This window comes from Musca vetustissima, unplaced genomic scaffold (genome assembly GCF_032173495.1).
Source record: "Musca vetustissima isolate MV318-11 ecotype Yass unplaced genomic scaffold, APGP_CSIRO_Mvet_v1 utg56108, whole genome shotgun sequence".
NCBI lineage: Eukaryota > Metazoa > Arthropoda > Insecta > Diptera > Muscidae > Musca > Musca vetustissima.
In genome coordinates, this window is record NW_026877815.1 from 108148 (window position 1) to 126587 (window position 18440).

The window sequence follows — 18440 nt, forward strand, 5'->3', positions numbered from 1 at the left end:
CATTAATATCCATTGTATGAAAGTTCCCCCTTTAATATTGAGTTCCTTTTTTATATAGTAATTGAATAAATCTATGCTTCAAGAATTCAATTTGTTTTCCGAGGGAGATGTTGTTGGATTAGAAGTAATATGTCGAAGTCGTTGTAGTTATTAATTCGTTACAGCTTTCCTTTTATAATTATATATTTGTTTTCTTAAGTCTTCTAATGTTTTCTTATGTGACTTTTTTGTATTTTTTTTTTATTTACTCCTTGGGTATATATATTTAGTTTAAGAAATAATTATACGACGAGTAGTAAATAATGATGAGATACGTAGGTTTATGATTTTCTGTTTTTTTTTTTTTTTAATTTTTTTTCTTTCGGTTTTTAATTTTTGATTTCTTAAAATGTAAAGAAGATTTGTTTTCTTCCATTTCATTGATTGTTTTTGTATTAGTGTAGTTTTATATGAGTTATTATTTGGTTTTATGTTTATATAAAATTAAAGTTAGAAAATAAAGCATTGATATATGTTGTTGGTTACGTTGTGTGTGTGTTGTTTTCTTGATATTTATAAATTATTAAAAAAACTCCAGGGCGTTACTTGTCTCTTCATTTGTTTCTCATTTTCTCTAAGGACCATAAAGGTATCCTTAGGATCTTTAACATCTTTACATTTTAACCTTAACGGGTTGTCATTTACATGTTAATGAGATTTTACTGCTCGTTTTTTTTCTAATATTTTGGGAGTTTTTTTTTAATTTTTATGACGTTATAGTATTTATGATTTTTTTTCTTTAAATTTTATTATTTAGTTTAAATGTTTTATATATATTCTTTATATAGTTTTCATATTTTTGTTTATTTAGTTTTTCTTCTTCTTTACTGAACTCTTGTTGGATTTCTGTGAAGATTATTGAAAAATCTGAACTGCAGACGTAAATCAAGATCTTTTCTTACTGTAATCGGGGAGAGAGAAATAAAAAATAAAAGAAATAATAAAAATAAACATAAATTAAAAACACATTGAATTACATAAAATAAATAAATATACAAATTAGAATGGTAAGAGAACATATTTTGTTTGAATATACTTGTTTCAAATGAAAAAGGAATAGGAGGATACGAATACAATAAAACAAAAAAGAAAATAAAGAGTCACAACATTTAGAATCAGAGTTTGGGTACAATAAAAACATCGAGGAAGTGATCAGAGTTGTTTGCTCTAGTTTCTAAGCCAACCAGAGGTGCTATCACAGAAAGAAAGGTAGTATTGAAAACAAAATCATAGGCCTGGACAAAAATCAGGTATATTTTTGAGATGATCGGATGATGTTATGACATTTGATGAGGAGAAAAGTAAGTAAGCATTTGTGTCCTGGGTGGTATTAAATATCAAGATTTTTAAATAATCCAAGACTCTTAAACCTACTTTTATCCATGTGATTCGAAATGGAGGAACTATGATAGACGACAACCGAATGTTGTGAACTTCAAATGGGACATTCATTGGCTGATTGTTCATGATCAAGCCTTTAACAAATTTTCAAATTTATGAAACCATTTGAAATCGAAGTGAAAACACTGTGACAGGCAAGGGGGGAAATAAACAAAATAACAAGTCCATTGAACTTAAGATCGAACAACATGAAAGTAAGGAGAAGACATAATTAGAAAAAGTTATTTACATTCAAATACATAATGAGAAAATATACAAAAAAAAATGAAAGATGACGATGAGCAGATTGATGGACGACTAAACAAAAAAAAAAAAAAAGAGATGAAAGCATACACGATGAAGAGTGAAATATAATGTTAACAATTCCATAAAAAATAATATACAAACAAATATTTAAAGAGGAATTTTTATGTACAACAATATATAAATTTGGTCGGCAACGTTATGGAGGATTTGAAAATAGAGAACAATAAATTAAGGGCACATTGAAAAAGAAACATCAATAAATATAATCAACATAGAAGCAAAGTCTTTGAAGTTCGAGTTGAAGCATTTTTTTACAGTATTGAAATGTAGGTTTGGTTCTGCTGTTCCCAAACCCCTTTTGATGATTTGAGCTTTCAGGCTGGCTGTAGTGTATGTGGCGTTTGGAAGGTTTCATTTTTTTGTGTGGTGGTGACAATGTCTGTGGAGTGTTACGCAGTTTTTTCTGTACACAGCTTGATTTTTTTCTTGCTGGAGGATTGTGTGTATTGTGGTTGGGAAGTTTTGGTTTTATGATTGTGTCCTTTTTTACAGACTAACTCACGTATGGGATTTATAGCTGGTAAGATCTTCATTATAAGCTGGCATATCAGCGGCAGCAGCAGCAGCTATGGCAGACATCGATGACATGGACGACGAAGCCGAAGACACCCGCCGTGATCCTTCGTTCGAGGAGACCACAAAATCAAAATCAAATACACTATTACCGCCGCCACCACGTATAACCATATTATCGGGATCGACCTCTACCTCATAGTCGGCACGAGGTTGAGGTGATGGAGAGGGTGAAGGTGATGGTGTTATGGGACTGCCACGAATCACCATATTATCAGGATCCACCTCGACCTCATATTCGACGCGAGGTATTGGTGAGGGTGAAGGCGATAGCTCCATTGCGGGTGGAGCAATATACTCCATGCCCTGATTGGCCGGTGGCAATAAAAGTTTGGGCAAATTTGGCTTTAGTTTTTGTACACGAACAACTGATAACAATATTACACGATGACATTTTGATTGATAGGAGGAATTTTTGAGTAGCAGTACAGGAATTATTTTCAATTTCGATGCAATTTTGATTTTTGGTTAATTTACACGTGTATTTATTTTTTAGAGAGAATTTATGTTGATTTCGAATTTTTGATTTCAAAAATAATAACAGATTAAAAAAAATTAATAAAAAAAAATGAAATTAATTAGAATAAAAAAATTAAACAACAACATATTACAAATAGAGAAAAAATATTACAGGAGTATGTATATTAAACAAAAGAAAAATATTACACAAAGGATATATAGAAAGGACAAATAGTAAATCAAGGAAAAGGAAATAAGGGTGTATGACCAAAGTTAAACAAATTAAAAAAAGGGAAGATAAGGTTGGATTTCTTTTATAGACAAAGAAAGAAAGAAAAAACGAAACTACAAATCTACATGTTATGTATGTGATAAAAAACGAAAATGGAACGACACGATTTGATTTGAATGGGTACAAAAAATACACAAAATTAAATGGGTCGAGGTATGGAGACCATATGGAACAACAACAATAACACAGGTGAGGATATAGGTTTTGTTTTTTCTAATTCTAGAAAAGTCCCCTATAATGTATTTAAAAATATATATCTTCTATGATTGTTTTTATTTAAAACATTTCAAACACAATTAACAAAAAGCACTAAACGCATTGTAAATAACAATAACCACAACAAATATTTGGGTAAATTCATCTAGGTGAAAGATAAAGACATATAAACCAATTGTACGCATCATTACGGAGTGATTGGTTGTTGTTTGGTTATCAGACGCAGTCACAAACATATTGATCGGTATCGGTTGTTTGGCTTTTCTGGTGGAAATTAGAACGTTGTTAAATATTCCATTTAAGGTTGGGTGGTTCTTATAATTTAAGGTACGTTTCATATTACCTGTATTTGATAATTATTATATATCATCATCACCGATGCAATTTTGTAAATTGTTTTTAAATAAAGATGTTTGAGGATGTGGAGACGACAGACAACAGATGCTTAAAGGAAATTTAAAATGTTTTTTTTTCAAAACCTTCATTTTCGCTAAAAAAAATGTTATATGCGATAGTTTTCATAAGAATACTAACCACTGGCCAAACAGACATTTCAGTTTTGAGAAAATATATACACAATTAAACAAAGTAAACCAAAACTGAAGCCTTCATTGAAAGGCAAAAAAAAAAAAAAAATGTGGATTGATGTGCCAATAATTTAGAGAACAATTTTTTTGCATATAAGTAAACAAAATATCAACTAGACATCGGAAGGAACAGATTTTATATTCAATAACGTATTTTAATATCCACGTATTTTATTTATTCATCTAATGAATATAATATATTAAAGCACAATAAAACTATTTTCAAGGTTTATAATTCTCTCCTAGGTATTATGTAAAAAAGAACATCCTTAAACTGGAAGTAGAAATATTTTTTAACGGTATTTCCAAAAGAAGCACGAATGTTTTATAACCTACACCATGTGGGGTGCATTCAAAATTCCATAAGTCAGTCGGGACCTTTATACGGAGACTATCTTATGGTGTTATGTGATTGTAGGTTGTTCCTGCTCCGAAAAAATGGTGTTCCAAATTACACGCATCCTATTTGGAAAACCTCAACCGAACTTTTTTTAAATCCGATATGTCAAATTACATTAATAATAACGAAAAAGAAGCGGATCTCTTATTTGGGCATATAGCAAAACGTGGTTTGAAAAATGCGACTAAATTTTTCACAATACCGAAATAGTATGGGCCATTCTATACCAAACCGTAAAGTAACATTGATAATTTTTGGTTGGAAGATTTAATACCACATACGAATTTGATAATCAAATAAGGGTTGAAACACATGACCAAATTCGCCAAAATACCGAATAATGGGTTATTGGGGCTACCAGGAAACTTGGGGGACGACAAACTTGATCATTTCTGATAAGGAGATTTTCTCCTCAATGAGAATCCAAAATATAAAATGACAGCTAATTTGGTTGAAACACGTGTCCAAGCTCCCCAAAATACCGAAATTTGGGATATAGCGTTATATGGAGGATTCCCTAAAAAGTGAACCAATATTGATCACACGGAAACATTGGCCAATGTTGATAATTTTTGGTTATAGGGTAAGTGGATCAATATTTATCATTTCCGGTATCAAGGTTTGATAAGAAATGATAAGCAAATGTAGGAAATTACAGCCAATTCGGTTAAAAAATTGTAGAAAATTCCCATAATACCGAACATCGTAGTAATAACAATTACAGTGCAATATTTCGAAGCTCTATCCCATATATTGCGATTTCTATCGTGATTTTAACAGAAAGACGGACATGTATAAATTATATATATGAGATATATTCTGACCGGCTGATCTTTGTTCAACTACGAAGCATGATATTAATCTTGATTCATCTTCGAGTGGAAATCCAATATAGCTGTCAAATCAAAAATTTCTTCTTGTGAAGCATCTTTTAATGTCCCCTCTTCACTCTATTCTTCATTGCGATCTATATCGTGATTTCAACACACAGACGGACACGCATACATAGACATAGAATTTTATTCAGATCAAGAATATATATATTTTATATACAGGAGATCCCGGTGAATATTTCGATGTGTTTCAAACGGAATGACAATTTTAATGTACACTCCACCTTATGGTGTAGGGTATAAATTATACGTTTTCTAATCGAATTTTGTTTAGTGGGTAGGCCCATTTCTGGCCTAATGGATGTGTATGTAAACGAAATTGCCGCCATTCTGACAAAGGTTGTAAGGTGGAATTATCGGTCCATATTGTCATCCGTGATCGTACCATGATTACTGACTATTTGAGACTAAAATAGAAGCTCGTGATGTTAAGGACATTTGGGACAATCAATGGCTTTATTTAGAAAATACTTTGGTGAACAGATAACTTCAGGTTTTGGACCTACTTCTTATGAAAATTACGACAGCGTTTGATAAAATAGTTTACTGTGATTTACGACTAAAAACTAAACATGCGGACAACGTTCACAGAAATAACTCTATAAGGGTGTTCGGAGTATAAAAAATACTACGCAATTGATTTCCAATACACTTTAAAACTTCGGAGCTACTCATAAGCAAAAAAAAGTGAATTATGAACAATTTTTCATAACAATTGAAATTGGGGCTATGTGAACATGAATAAATATTACATTAACAACATAAGGTAGAAAATATATTCATATAAGAATTCCAATAAAGTAGGATACTAAAAAGAAAAACCGAAAATCTTTCGAGTGCGAAAAAAAACATTTTAAATTTCCTTTTCATCTAAATCCTCGGTACTTTTGGTCATGGCTATAGCTTCGCTAACACTGCGTGGATTAGAACATAATAGTAATGTTTCATCTGTGCTGTTGTTGCTGTCGTTGGTATTGTCATCAGCAGCATTGGAAGGCGACTTGTGCATATGATTAATAATATTCATATTGTTCGAATTGTTGTTGTTGCTGTTCCTGCTGCTTGCATGATATTCCAATGATAAATCATTGAAATTGGTGATGTTACTGTTGTTACTCATTTTAGTCACATCAGTTATTGTTGTTGTTGCAACATTAGCATTATTCTCCGTATATTTCTGATTAACATATGCACGTGATGATGATGGTGATGCTAATGTTGCTGATGATTGTGACAATGATGTATTATTATCAGCCGCAGCAGCAGCAGAATTGATAGATGAATCAACAGTTGTAACATTTTTATTTAGTGACGACAATGGAGCGGCAGCATTAGCAGCGATATTGACTACCACTGGATTTGAAGAAATCTTGCCAGAATTTACATTGTTCACATTGTCGACTAATGAAATCGATGTTGTCGATGATGGTAATATTATGCCTGATGATGATTTATTATTTTCCAATACATTGCTTTTATCTGGCAACAACGACGATGATGATGTAGCTGATGACAACAATAACAATGATGGTGGCATTGGTAATGGCGGTGGTGGTGATGCTGCTGCTTTGAATGGTGATATGCGTGATGAAACTAAACTATTGTCATCATTTTCACCTTCACCTGTTATGGGGTGTTGATTTTTTTAGCGAAGTTGTTGTTGTTTTTTGTTTATAAAAAATATAAACAAAAATAATAAGAATTTGTTGCAACAAAACTAACAAAATTTGGGGTTGGTTGTTGGGATTCTTAAAATTTAAACCTAAACCTTATGTTTACGATATGAAATATTTAAAAATGAAGTGGAATAGTGGGGGCCTCCAAAGAAAAGAATGAGAAAACTGACCAAAGTTATCAGCTGTAAATTCAATAACTCCATTTGAGAGAAAGAGAAAGTAAACCAACGTTGCCTTAAATAATTGTTCAGCTGCTTCATATTGTTGTAAAGTTCTTTTTGGAGGTATTTGTAAGCTGTCGGAGGGACAACTTTCTCCGTATTTATCTAGTTTACGATACTTACTTCTGTCAATGTTACGTTGCAAATGTGCAGCAACTCTATGACGGGCATCATTAAATTCAAGATGTAGACCCAATCTAAGCAGTGATGTGTTCTTCTCCACTAAATCGGTAATTTCCATTTCAATCTTATTACCCAAAACTTGTGATCGCTGGAAGAAGGGTGGGGCGAAATAAAAACTTATTAATTACCGTACTCTAAAAGATTAAAAAGACAACACAAGAGTCTAAGAAGAAAAGAGGCAAACAATACAATTGATCATACAAAAAGTTAAGATATAATAAAATTTGTCTGGACATATAGAAAGTTCCAATGAAAAAACAAAGCCAGACGCATTTTCACCTGATCCAGCGGAATTGATATTTGCCTACTGGCTTACAAAGTTCCATTTTAATCATTTGTATTTATGTATATCGAATTGAAATTCTATTTCCATTTCTTTTTAGACCCTGTGCTTCGATTACTATGGATATTATTCAAAACATACCTGATTGGAGGCTCTGAATTCCTCAATGGTGCGACACTTAAGTAGGGCTTGCACTAATTTAACTATGACAGGCGGACTAATGAAATTTGTTTCGACATTTAATACTCTCAAGGTTTTGCTCTTCTCAATGGCCTCGGCCAGCAATAAAGCCAACTTATCGGTTAAACCGACATTTGTTAAGGACAGTACTTCCAAGTGTTCATTGCCAGGCAGTGCATTTATCAATTGTTCCAATTTTTCCTCGGAAATATTCTAAAAAAACCAAATCAATGAAATGAAATATCAACAATAATAATAATTCCCTCTTACCTTGATATTATTCAAATTCAAATCAATCAATTTCTCATCGTCCTCCTTGACACGACGAATGGACTCCTCGACATCTGTATCGTTTGGTGGATCCATGGGATAGACTTTTTGTTGTGTCGATTTGGTAATACCATCCCAACCCATACCGACGGGCTGACCTTTGTTCAACAACGAAGCATGATATTGATCTTGATTCATCATTGAGTGGAAACCCAATATAGCTGCCAAATCGATAATTTCTTCTTGTGAAGCATCCTTCAATGCACTCTCATATTCATCACCCAAATCGATGGCAATTTTTTCTTCCGCTTCAACTTCACGTTGATCACGTGGTGGTGGTACCCATTTCTTACCACGTACAGTACCCTTTACATAGGGTTCAAATTCGGGTTGATCAGGAGTTTCAATAGCTTGTTTATTGATGTGTTCAATGAGCTTTTTGCGATTCAAGGGACCGGTGGGATCCTTGGTGCATTCATAGCTGCAACGTTGATCGGGGGGCAAGAAGTTGTCCTGAAAAGAAAAACAGAGGGTAAAATTAGTTTTATTTCCTCAGAAACCAAATTAAAGAAAGGAGAAGGCCTAGAAGACCTGTATATGGTTTTAAAGGTATGGAGAGCCTATGGATGGTAATATCTTCCTATGTATGTCGTATTTAAATAGGGTCTAACAAAATATTTGTTCAAGAAAAACTTATATCTTAAAGGCCTACTTATTCTGTGTATAGAATAGGTAGAAGACCTATGCACGGCTTTTTATAATTAGAAACCCTATAGAAGATTTCTACATATAGATCAATATACGATATTCTGTGTTTAGAAGACATATAGAGATTTTTTTCGGCATACGAACTATCTTTCAAGGGTATTTGATCTAAGTACAATATTTTATAAATCGTAACATCTTCGACAGAGAATATAGATTTTAGTTTTTGGTCTTGTGATTTTTTCTAAATAAATTTTGCATATTTTTTAAAATGAGGTCAGGGTTCGTTGGGGGTGAATAAAATTGTCCACCTAAATTCCAATTTGAGACCATATAAAGGCTTTTATTGCATAGTTCACACATAGGCCATTTTGCCAGAGAGTTTGGTGGGTGAAAAACATATTTTCAGAAAAAATATAATTTGAGATCTTGTGGGGGTACTACACCATTATTTCTATTTTTGAGTTTGATTCAGGGTGCTTGGTAGGTAAAGGCTATATTTTCAGTAAAAACTAAATTTTGGACCTCGTGCGGGCTATAAACGCCATATAACTGCACCGCACAATTCATGAGGTTTTATCGGAACCAAAGTGCCTGTAATTTGTCAGTCAGGGACTTGGTAGGTAAAATATTTTTGCAATAAAATTTAAATTTGGGGCTTCTAGAGTAGGACCCTCCATGCAACCCTCCGCATGTTTCCTATCAAAGTGACTGTAATTTGCCTGTCAGGGTTTTTGGCAAGTAAAAATATCTTTTGAGGAAAATTCAATATGGGACATTTTGTGGTATGCTACGGCGGTAACGCATCGTTTATGTACCCTTCAGATTTAGATACAGCTCCCATATGTAGTTTCATTTTATTTTCGAGATATTTGGCATAGAGTATTAGGTCTAGAATGATGTGGGTTAAGTTTCATGAAAATCAGTTCAGATTTAGATATAGCTCCTATCTATATATATATATATTCTTCCGATTTTATGTAAATTGTGCACTAAAGACTCTAAGTTTGTACGATTTAGCCGCAGAACTGTAAAATCTTCCAAATACCTTCGACCTTCTGGGTTCATGGTCATTAGTAAGACTATTTGCAAGAAAATGTCAGTATAGGTCCATGTTTTTAAGGATCCCGCGCAATTTAAAGTAATTACAGAGTTCAATTTGTGAAATACATTTTTGGATATAAAATAGTGTACCAAGGCCAGAACATTTTTTTAATTTGCACGAATATTTTGAACTAGTGTACATATAAAGGACTATAATGATGTGTGTTTTGTTGCATGAAAAAGGTCTTTAATAGCTCTCATATAAATTTGTATATGATCCTAAGGGTCATTTTAATTTTCCATACAATAAAAAACCACTTAATGGAACAGATGCCCATTCGAGGTTCATAGATGTACCTAGGCGAACTTTCCAAGCGATTAGGCTATGAGGAGACATTTCTAGTTTATGCAGAATAACAAAAGACCCCTCGTTAGAATAGATGTCCATTTGAGGTTCATAGATGGTCCAAGGCTATGAGGACGCATTTCTGGTTTTTGCAGAATAAAAGAACAGTTGGCAGAATAGACGTCGCCTAAAAAGTACCTACCCCACTTTTGGTATGCTTAAGGGGGCTTAGTCGAATTTATATGCTAAGTGTATGCAATTTTGTATACGTTTTTTTTTAATTAAGTATTTTTAATATTTTATTTTACTTACATCAGGATCAACTTCCTTGGCCAAAATATTAATTTCTTCGGGCGACAATTGAGCCAATAATGTTTCAACATCGACATCATCATATTCGCTCAAATCCTTGCCGTACAATTTAGCTGGGGCAGTTAAACTGCTGGTTTTTGTTGTCGATGAGGTCTGGAAAGAAACAAACAAAAACAACAAATTAGATATTTTATATAAAAAAATATATTCACTATATATAAAAATTAAAATCAAATTAAAAATAAAAAAAGGAAATAACAAACTTTTCTCAGGGGCAATGTCTGTGGCGGTGGTTGGGGAGCTCTTCTTTTCACTTTAGGTACATGTTTCAATTTGATACGTTGAAATTCGGGTAAATCACTTGAAATTGAAGATCTTTTGGAATCTTCGGAAGAGGATATGGATGGTTCCGATGACGCGTTTTCCATTTCCTGTGTTTTGGTTTTCGAGATTTTTTTGTTCAAAATGTATTTTTTCCTTTTCCGTAATTTTTTGTTTTGCTTTTAACAATGGCACGTTGTATTTGAAACTAAATCAAGCTCAAGCTTAAAGGTCAATAGTGAACCCTCGCATAACTGTAACGTCGACTTATTCATAACCCAAGAAAAGTCTATAACAAAAAAAAACACAACAATAACAGGGAAAACAAAAATTAAAAACAATAATCGATATCAATAAAAAATTTAAACAAAATCCAATTATACGTAGGAAAAAAACAATAACAACAAAACACAAAGCCAACATTTTCAAAATAAATAATTCCTTGGCATTATGTTGCAACCTCTGTCTGGGTTGGCTTACCATGATGGCTGAGAACACTATAGACAACAAATAAAATTCACAATTCCAAGGAAAATCTACACCAAAAAATTAAAAACAGACACACACACACAAAAATTGACTTTTTTGGATCTTTTATTTGATGATGGCAAACACTACGAAATTGTGGTGGTGAGTCGTCGCCGTCGTCGTTCCTTCTAAAGCTTTACAAATGCAACTGATCATCGAAGTCATACTCGAACCCTGCTGAAGTCTACCAAACGAAGCTTAAAAACTGTTAAAACCAAAAAAAGAAATCAAAACAAAAAACTGAAAAAAAAGGTTAAAAAGACAAGCCCATATGGTGGACGGACATAAACGACAACTGTTTCTTGGCCCGCAAACGATGACGATGTTATTGTGGGCCTAAACCTTAACAGCAACAACAACTACAACAAAAACTGCATAAAAAACACGACACGAAAAGAAACAAAACAAAGAACCATAAACTGAAAACAAAAACAACAGTAACAACAACGTTAGCCAGCCCACAACCAAAGGGTACAGAGATTTCTTCTTGTTGGCTTTTTTATCTACGTCTGTCTGTCGTCATTTAAACTAATGTCAGTTGGTCAAACCCCAACAATATAAACTTTAAGTTGGTTGTTCCATCTGTTTTTTTTTCAGCTTGTTGTACAATATTTATTACGCTTGGTTGGTCTGCGCGGTTAGCTTGCTTTCAGCATTTTAAGCTGGCTTCCCCGCTACCAATATTTGTCCAGTTCAATCTTTGTTTTTTTTTGTTATTTTCTTGTTAACGGAAATCAAAGACAGTGGCCAACAACATGAAACGTCTTTAGACCCATTTAATAGTCAGAGCAGCACCTATAACCATAAGTGAGCCGCCGGGTAGCTCTAATGACGTTAGGTCATTGCACACCGAGTGCGCAGATGTTAAAATCAAAACAAAAACCGAATAAATTACTAGAAGAAAAAACACAAAACGCGGGAGAATGGAAAACACAAGAATCATAAATATTGTTTATATTATAAATAATAATAACGATGTGCTAGAATTGAAATAAATTGTGGGTGAAAAATGATCAGTGCGCGAGGAGTTATACCTCCAGCATACACAAATGGAAAGTGGCAAAATAGGGAAAAAACGAAGTTCCCCCTTTTTGAAACTTATTTGTATAAAATATTGAAAATAAAGAGCATATTTTTGTGTCTATTCCTAAAACTTGTTTTAGACTCAACAGTTACAGTAACTAATGGCTATGTAAATATGTTAAATTCATAGCTACCCCCTCCTGCATATAGGGCCATAGGTCATGTTGGTTCTTTGTGTTGCTTTGTTGCACATTATAGTCATGTTTTCTCATCGAAATATATGAAAATTTAAAGCGTTGTTTAGAAGACAGTTATTGCCTACATTGTCACGCCTCAAAAACGTGACTCATTTAAATAAATCGATAACAATAGTAGTGTTTTATTTCGAGAAATCAAATATAAAATTTTGTAAATAAGTAATCAGGATGACAATTTTTGTTTAAATTTATCAGTTTTAGATTAACGCACAATGAACCAAAAATATTTTTAAATTCACAAAATTCAAACATTATATATATATATATAGAAAATTGTTTTAAATTTTATAAATAATATTTTTAAAATAGTTCATACTAGTCCTAGAAAAACGAACTAGATTCGACACTAAGATAAAAAAATCTATAAAGGACATAATGTTTTCTAATTATTCAATACTGTTTCTAATTATGGCTTTATGTTGCTCCAAGAGTTTGTGATGCTGTGAAATATTGGTCCTGGGCATACATTTTAGTCGATTGCAGCGAAATTTTATCGTTCGCGAATTTTTCGTACAATGCGAATATTCGCGAGAGATAGAAAACACTTGTTCATTCATTGTAATTTTATCATTCGCGATTCCGTGAGCATTCGTGAAAAAAATCGTATTTTAATCCTTCGCCGAACCCTGTGTGGGAGTTTTACTGAAATAGTTACAGGTGCCTACATATTCTGATATAGTTTACCATTACCACACTAGAGGGCGGAAATGTAGCGAAGATGACAAGTTAATTTTTTCATGAGGTCCCGGTTATGGATGCCTCTAATTTTCGATGACGATCAGATGATATTTCGGGGATGAAATCGGTCGAAAAGATTTTTGTCTGATCATCTGAAATTGTCAATGGAAAAGCGATCTTCTATATTGAGCGAATCAAATGAATCAAGACTTTTTTGTGTAAAATAACCAGATTTGAATCTTATGAAGTATATTTTTCTTCCGGGAAAACATGTTTTGGGAAAGATACCGCAGAGTAACTGTTGTCATCTAATCGGCCAAGAGAGAACAAATATGGGAAAATGTTAGCCAGGTTGGGAATATAGATCGGCAGAAACTTTTGAAATAGTTCATACATTACTCCTATTCCTTATGTCCAAGAAAAGCGAACTAGATTCGACACTAAGATCGAAGATCTATGAATCCAATTATTCAATACTAGTTGTTTCTAATTTTTAAAATAGATTTTTATGCAGATTAGTACAGACGGACAGGTCCGATCATATTATACCCTACATGATTTAACTTTAACGTTCGACGGAGGAAATAGATACAAGATGAGATACCTATACAGGCAAAGTGATATCATTTGTTTGGAGAATTCCTATGTTCAACGATTATTTCAACACACAGTGATCCAGAATCGTTTCTGTAACTGTTGAACAGATAAATTTAAATAATGTGCATCAAAGTAGGTTCTTTTGGTTGCTAAGGATTTCAAGATCAGAGTTAGAGATATTGTTTTAATAATTTTAATTTTTTCAGGAGAGCCTATATTAAAGATGAAAAATTCGGACCACTTTAAGGTTTTGGAATTTAAAAAATATCCAAAGTTATTAATGAAGTTAGGCCCCTCATTATACTTATAAAACCTGAAATCGGGCATTTTTGCAAGTAAGTATGTTCCCTTGAAGAAAACGAAATTATAGATACTTAGGTTTGAATATGATCAAAAGCGATTTTTCAAATCCTCGAAACAATTTTGAAACGCGCAAAATCCAAGATAGGTTTTTTCAAAATTCTGTACACGGCGACCTGGACGAGCGTCCTCTCTTCTCGGCTTTACTTTTAGCTCAAAGCCTAATACAGTTTCTTTGATCAAGAAACGATGAAATGAGGTTTTATTAGATATGTTTGAGTTTTTACTGATAACTGGACTTTTGTGGAAAATAACTCTATAAATACCAGCCTTCACAAAACCAAATTATGAATTTTAATCTCAAAGAATATAATTTTATATAGACAACATTTAGTTCATAGTCTGAGAGGTGGGAACTTCCTTTTTGGGGCCCGTGCCAAGAAATATATATTAAGAACACAGAAGAGCAAATTTGCTATAACTCACGATTTTAAGATATGAACTAATGCATTTTTAAATACTCCAAATGTCTTGAGTAATATTTTAATTAGAGAGAGAGTTATACTCTTGAAGAATATTTTAATTCGTTTTTCAGAAATAATTTTCATTTTCTATAGAACATCCACCACAATTACTTTTTCTATGGCATATAAAGAAAACAAAACTCATTCATATATTCTTTTACGTCATTGCAAGTTCAAGGGTGTATACTTTCCAAAATCAAGTTTTTCTACACTATGAAACAAAACGAGATTTTCCCTCAAAAACGAAATTATGGCAGTAGAAAGCCATGGTGATAAACATTAAAACATACTGATAAAACTAGACATACTTTTATGTGTTTCTTGTGGTGGTCAATGAAAATTCACCTTGCTGCCAGCCAAACAAATCATTAACTTTTGTTAATTTCTTTATTTCATTATTTGAATAACAGTTTCCCAAAGAGAGAAATTGTCACCTGTTTACAACCAGCAAGCAAGCAAATAAATTTCACTTCGAAAAATCTCTGTTTCCCGGTGAGGAATATTTTTCGTTTGATCCAATTAAATGTTCCACATTTAGCCAGTACAACCAGCTTATATCTTTAAAAGAAGAAGAGAAGAAATAACAAATATCCTTTATGACAGTCATATAGATATGTGGGTATAGACGACGACTTTTTGCATTTCTTCACTATCATTATTTGTTAAAATGTGGTTTCATTATCACCATCTATGCTGTACACACACGAGGACGACGCAAAATGGTCAAATGAATTCAAGCGCAACAGCCCACAAATCATTAAAATTTAGACCAAACCACAAACAAAATGTGTCTACTTTAAAAATATGCAGACATTGGAGATTTTTGGTTGGTCGACTCCTTACCGGCTGGCAGGCTGGTCAGTCGTCGTTCAACACTTTATAAAAAACCACTTGTTGTCATTTACATTGACATTTGTTACGATAAGCCAGACTTGGTGTGTGTGTTATTTGCAGACAATTAAAACACAAATAATGGTTTAAACGGGTTGCAGTCGCTTTGACAGCATTTCAGATGCAGAACCCATTTATAATCATCAAAAAACGGAAAAAAAACATTCATGCCATCATGGCCAGTTATTGCCGTCACCTTTTCTTAAGTGGTTAAATTGAAATGGTTTGGTTATGCACTTGACTATGATTCTAGTTTGCCTGCCTACCTACATGTAAATGTAGATTTCTGTGCTAGGAAATAAAAGTAGAGAGCTCGGTTGGTATTTTTTATTTTGCAAATTCATATATTTGGCCTTAAATATTTTTGAAAAGTAAATTTCGTTCTCTGATTTACAAAAGTATTTAAGTTAATCTTGATTTTCTTATTCAGGTTAAAAAATTGACCCAACAATTAGAATTGGGGTTTCCTATTCTTTGTGGTTTTCAAAACAAGTTTTTTAAATTTGGCTCTCTTCACTCTTACTAACCACCATCACCACTAAACGGGTTTCATGTCTAATAACCAAAAATATTTTTTTTCTTCAAGTTTTTATATTGTTTGCCAAAACTACAATACCCAATACTATTGGTTATTGAGATAGGGTTGGAGGGGTATAATTAAAAAGGTATGATTGAAATTAATATCTTGATTTTCTCGTAAAGACCTTTTAGAGATTTTGAAAAGATATAAGACATTTTAAAGAATTTCAACGGAACCCTTATTTATAGAGACAATAAAGTGTTGTGTTTATAAAATACCTTTTGCGGGTTTTCTATAGGCAGATGTCCTTTTAAAGGACTATGTAGACAGAATACCTATAAAGCTCTTCCACAGGCAGAAAACTTTCCGCGGGTCCTCTACGGCAAAAATACCTTCTCTAGGAGTTGTACCGACCTTCTCCAAGACTTCTATAGACATACAATATACTATTGAAAACCAATACACAATATATTTTCTAAGAGTTTTATAGACCTTCTTCGGTATTAAAGAACTTCTCTAGGTCTACTCGGATATAACACCCCCCTAGCCATAGAATTTTTTTGTAGGCCTTCTAGGTCTTCCAGGGCTTCTATAGACATAAAAACTTCGGTAGTCCTTTAACAGACAGAATACAAAGTACTTCTATAAAATACCTATAGATATACGACATTTAAAAACGAGATTCTCTAGACAGAAAACATTCTGCGGCTTGTCGAAAGAAGGAGTATCTTCTACATAAGTTTTTTTATACCTTCCCCAGGATTGTTTTTGCTTGTATACGTTTTCTTAGGGAAGGAGACCTTCTATAGGTCCTATATATGCAGAAGAATGTCTCTGATAGATAAAGTAGTTATTCCGATCGTCATTCGATCGGTCCTTGTCTTAATTTTGTTAATAATTGTTTGTATTGCAGCTATTTATATGATAGGCCTAATGTAGCTTGTCTTAGATAATGTCACCGATATCTAGTGCTGTGTTTGAGGTCTTTGCATGTTTAGTGTTGCCATTTTCCACTGCATGGCGCTATCTCCGGTCATTTAAATTTGGTGTTATCTTAATCTGTTGGTGATGATAACGAAGTTGGAAATTAGAATGTGTGGAATGCTACGAATCTATTTCGTCTGAAGAGCATGATGTAAGACTTTATTTGCAAATTTCCATTTTTCCAAAACCACTTCTAAAGAAATGTTTCTCCTCCGTTGGGATTTGATAAAAAATATTTCATAGAAGAAAATGGGACTTATTCATATTATTTAATCATTTTTTATATATTGCAGCTAAATAGATGTTTAGTATGCTGTAACATTTCCTAGTTGATGGGACTGCCACCTATCATTGCTTAGAAACAACCTATCCTTGAATTCTGTGCAGTAATTGGGATCCCTGCTTATTTAGTGTTTGACAAAATTTTTTATATACAAATCATTTAATAATTTTTTCGAGTAATAAATGATTGTTATGCTGTATCCTGTCCTAGTGGATGAGACTGCCATCTGTCGTTGCTTTGAAACAACCTCCCATTGAGGACTGAGCAGTGGTTTGGATCTATGCTTATTTAGTGTCCCAATGTTCCTATTGGTGGCGCTATCTCCTGACATTCCTATCTTGTGTTGTCATGTTCTGATGCTGAGATTGGTTATATTAATGTTAGGGGGCATTTCACTTTTACAAAACTGAAATCGATTTTAAAAGAATTTGTTGTTCTCCGTCTAGATTTTATCCATAGATAGATGGTTTTTATAGAAAAAATGACTTAGCTCCTCCAATTGTGTCCAGAGTTCAATACAAGAAATTCTCAGTAACTGAGACCTTATTTGTTCTATAGAAATATTCATAGTAACAGACTGTTTTTGTACAGAAATAATTCCTCAATAATTTAGAAGCATGTTTTTATTCCAGCAATAACTGGGTATTGATTTTTATCTATTGAAAAAAAAAAATTGCTCAGTAATTGAGTACTAATATTTATTTTTCTATTGTAAAAAGTTTTCAGTAACTGTGGTTCGATTATTTTTTATAGTAAAAATGCGATTTATAAAAAGGGCCTATTTTTTGTAGAAAAAATAGGCTGTGAAAAGTTCTTAAGTAGCGGAAGCTTAATAATTTTTATAGAAAAAAATACTTAGCGTTAGAGTTATGGGATTTTTCTATAAAGAAACTGGTACCCAGAACTTAAATTGTCACCGATCTTATGGGGTAGTAGTAGTGTTCCGAAGTATATATATTTGTAAATGTATTGAAATCCAATACTGAACACCCTTTTCCTTACTTCCAAAGTGGCATAATACTCTAAAGTAAGAAAAAAGCTAAAAACGAACAAAAACTAAAGTGGTACACATTGTTACATTATGCTTGTCATGCAACAAAAACGAATATATATAGACAAAAGAACTACAACAACAAAAATTATGTCAA

General features: G+C 32.9%; 1 protein-coding gene across 1 annotated transcript; it reads right to left on the minus strand.

The window, feature by feature from the left end:
• Positions 1 to 835: 835 nt before the first annotated feature.
• Positions 836 to 10814, minus strand: LOC133322478 (tropomodulin). The gene is made up of 7 exons (XM_061531471.1): positions 10650 to 10814; positions 10387 to 10563; positions 7980 to 8492; positions 7671 to 7922; positions 7187 to 7334; positions 2249 to 2687; positions 836 to 940 (listed from the first exon to the last, which is right to left on the minus strand). Exons 1-7 carry the CDS (start codon positions 10812 to 10814, stop codon positions 925 to 927), a joined length of 1710 nt encoding a protein of 569 aa, XP_061387455.1. The 3' UTR covers positions 836 to 924.
• Positions 10815 to 18440: the final 7626 nt, after the last annotated feature.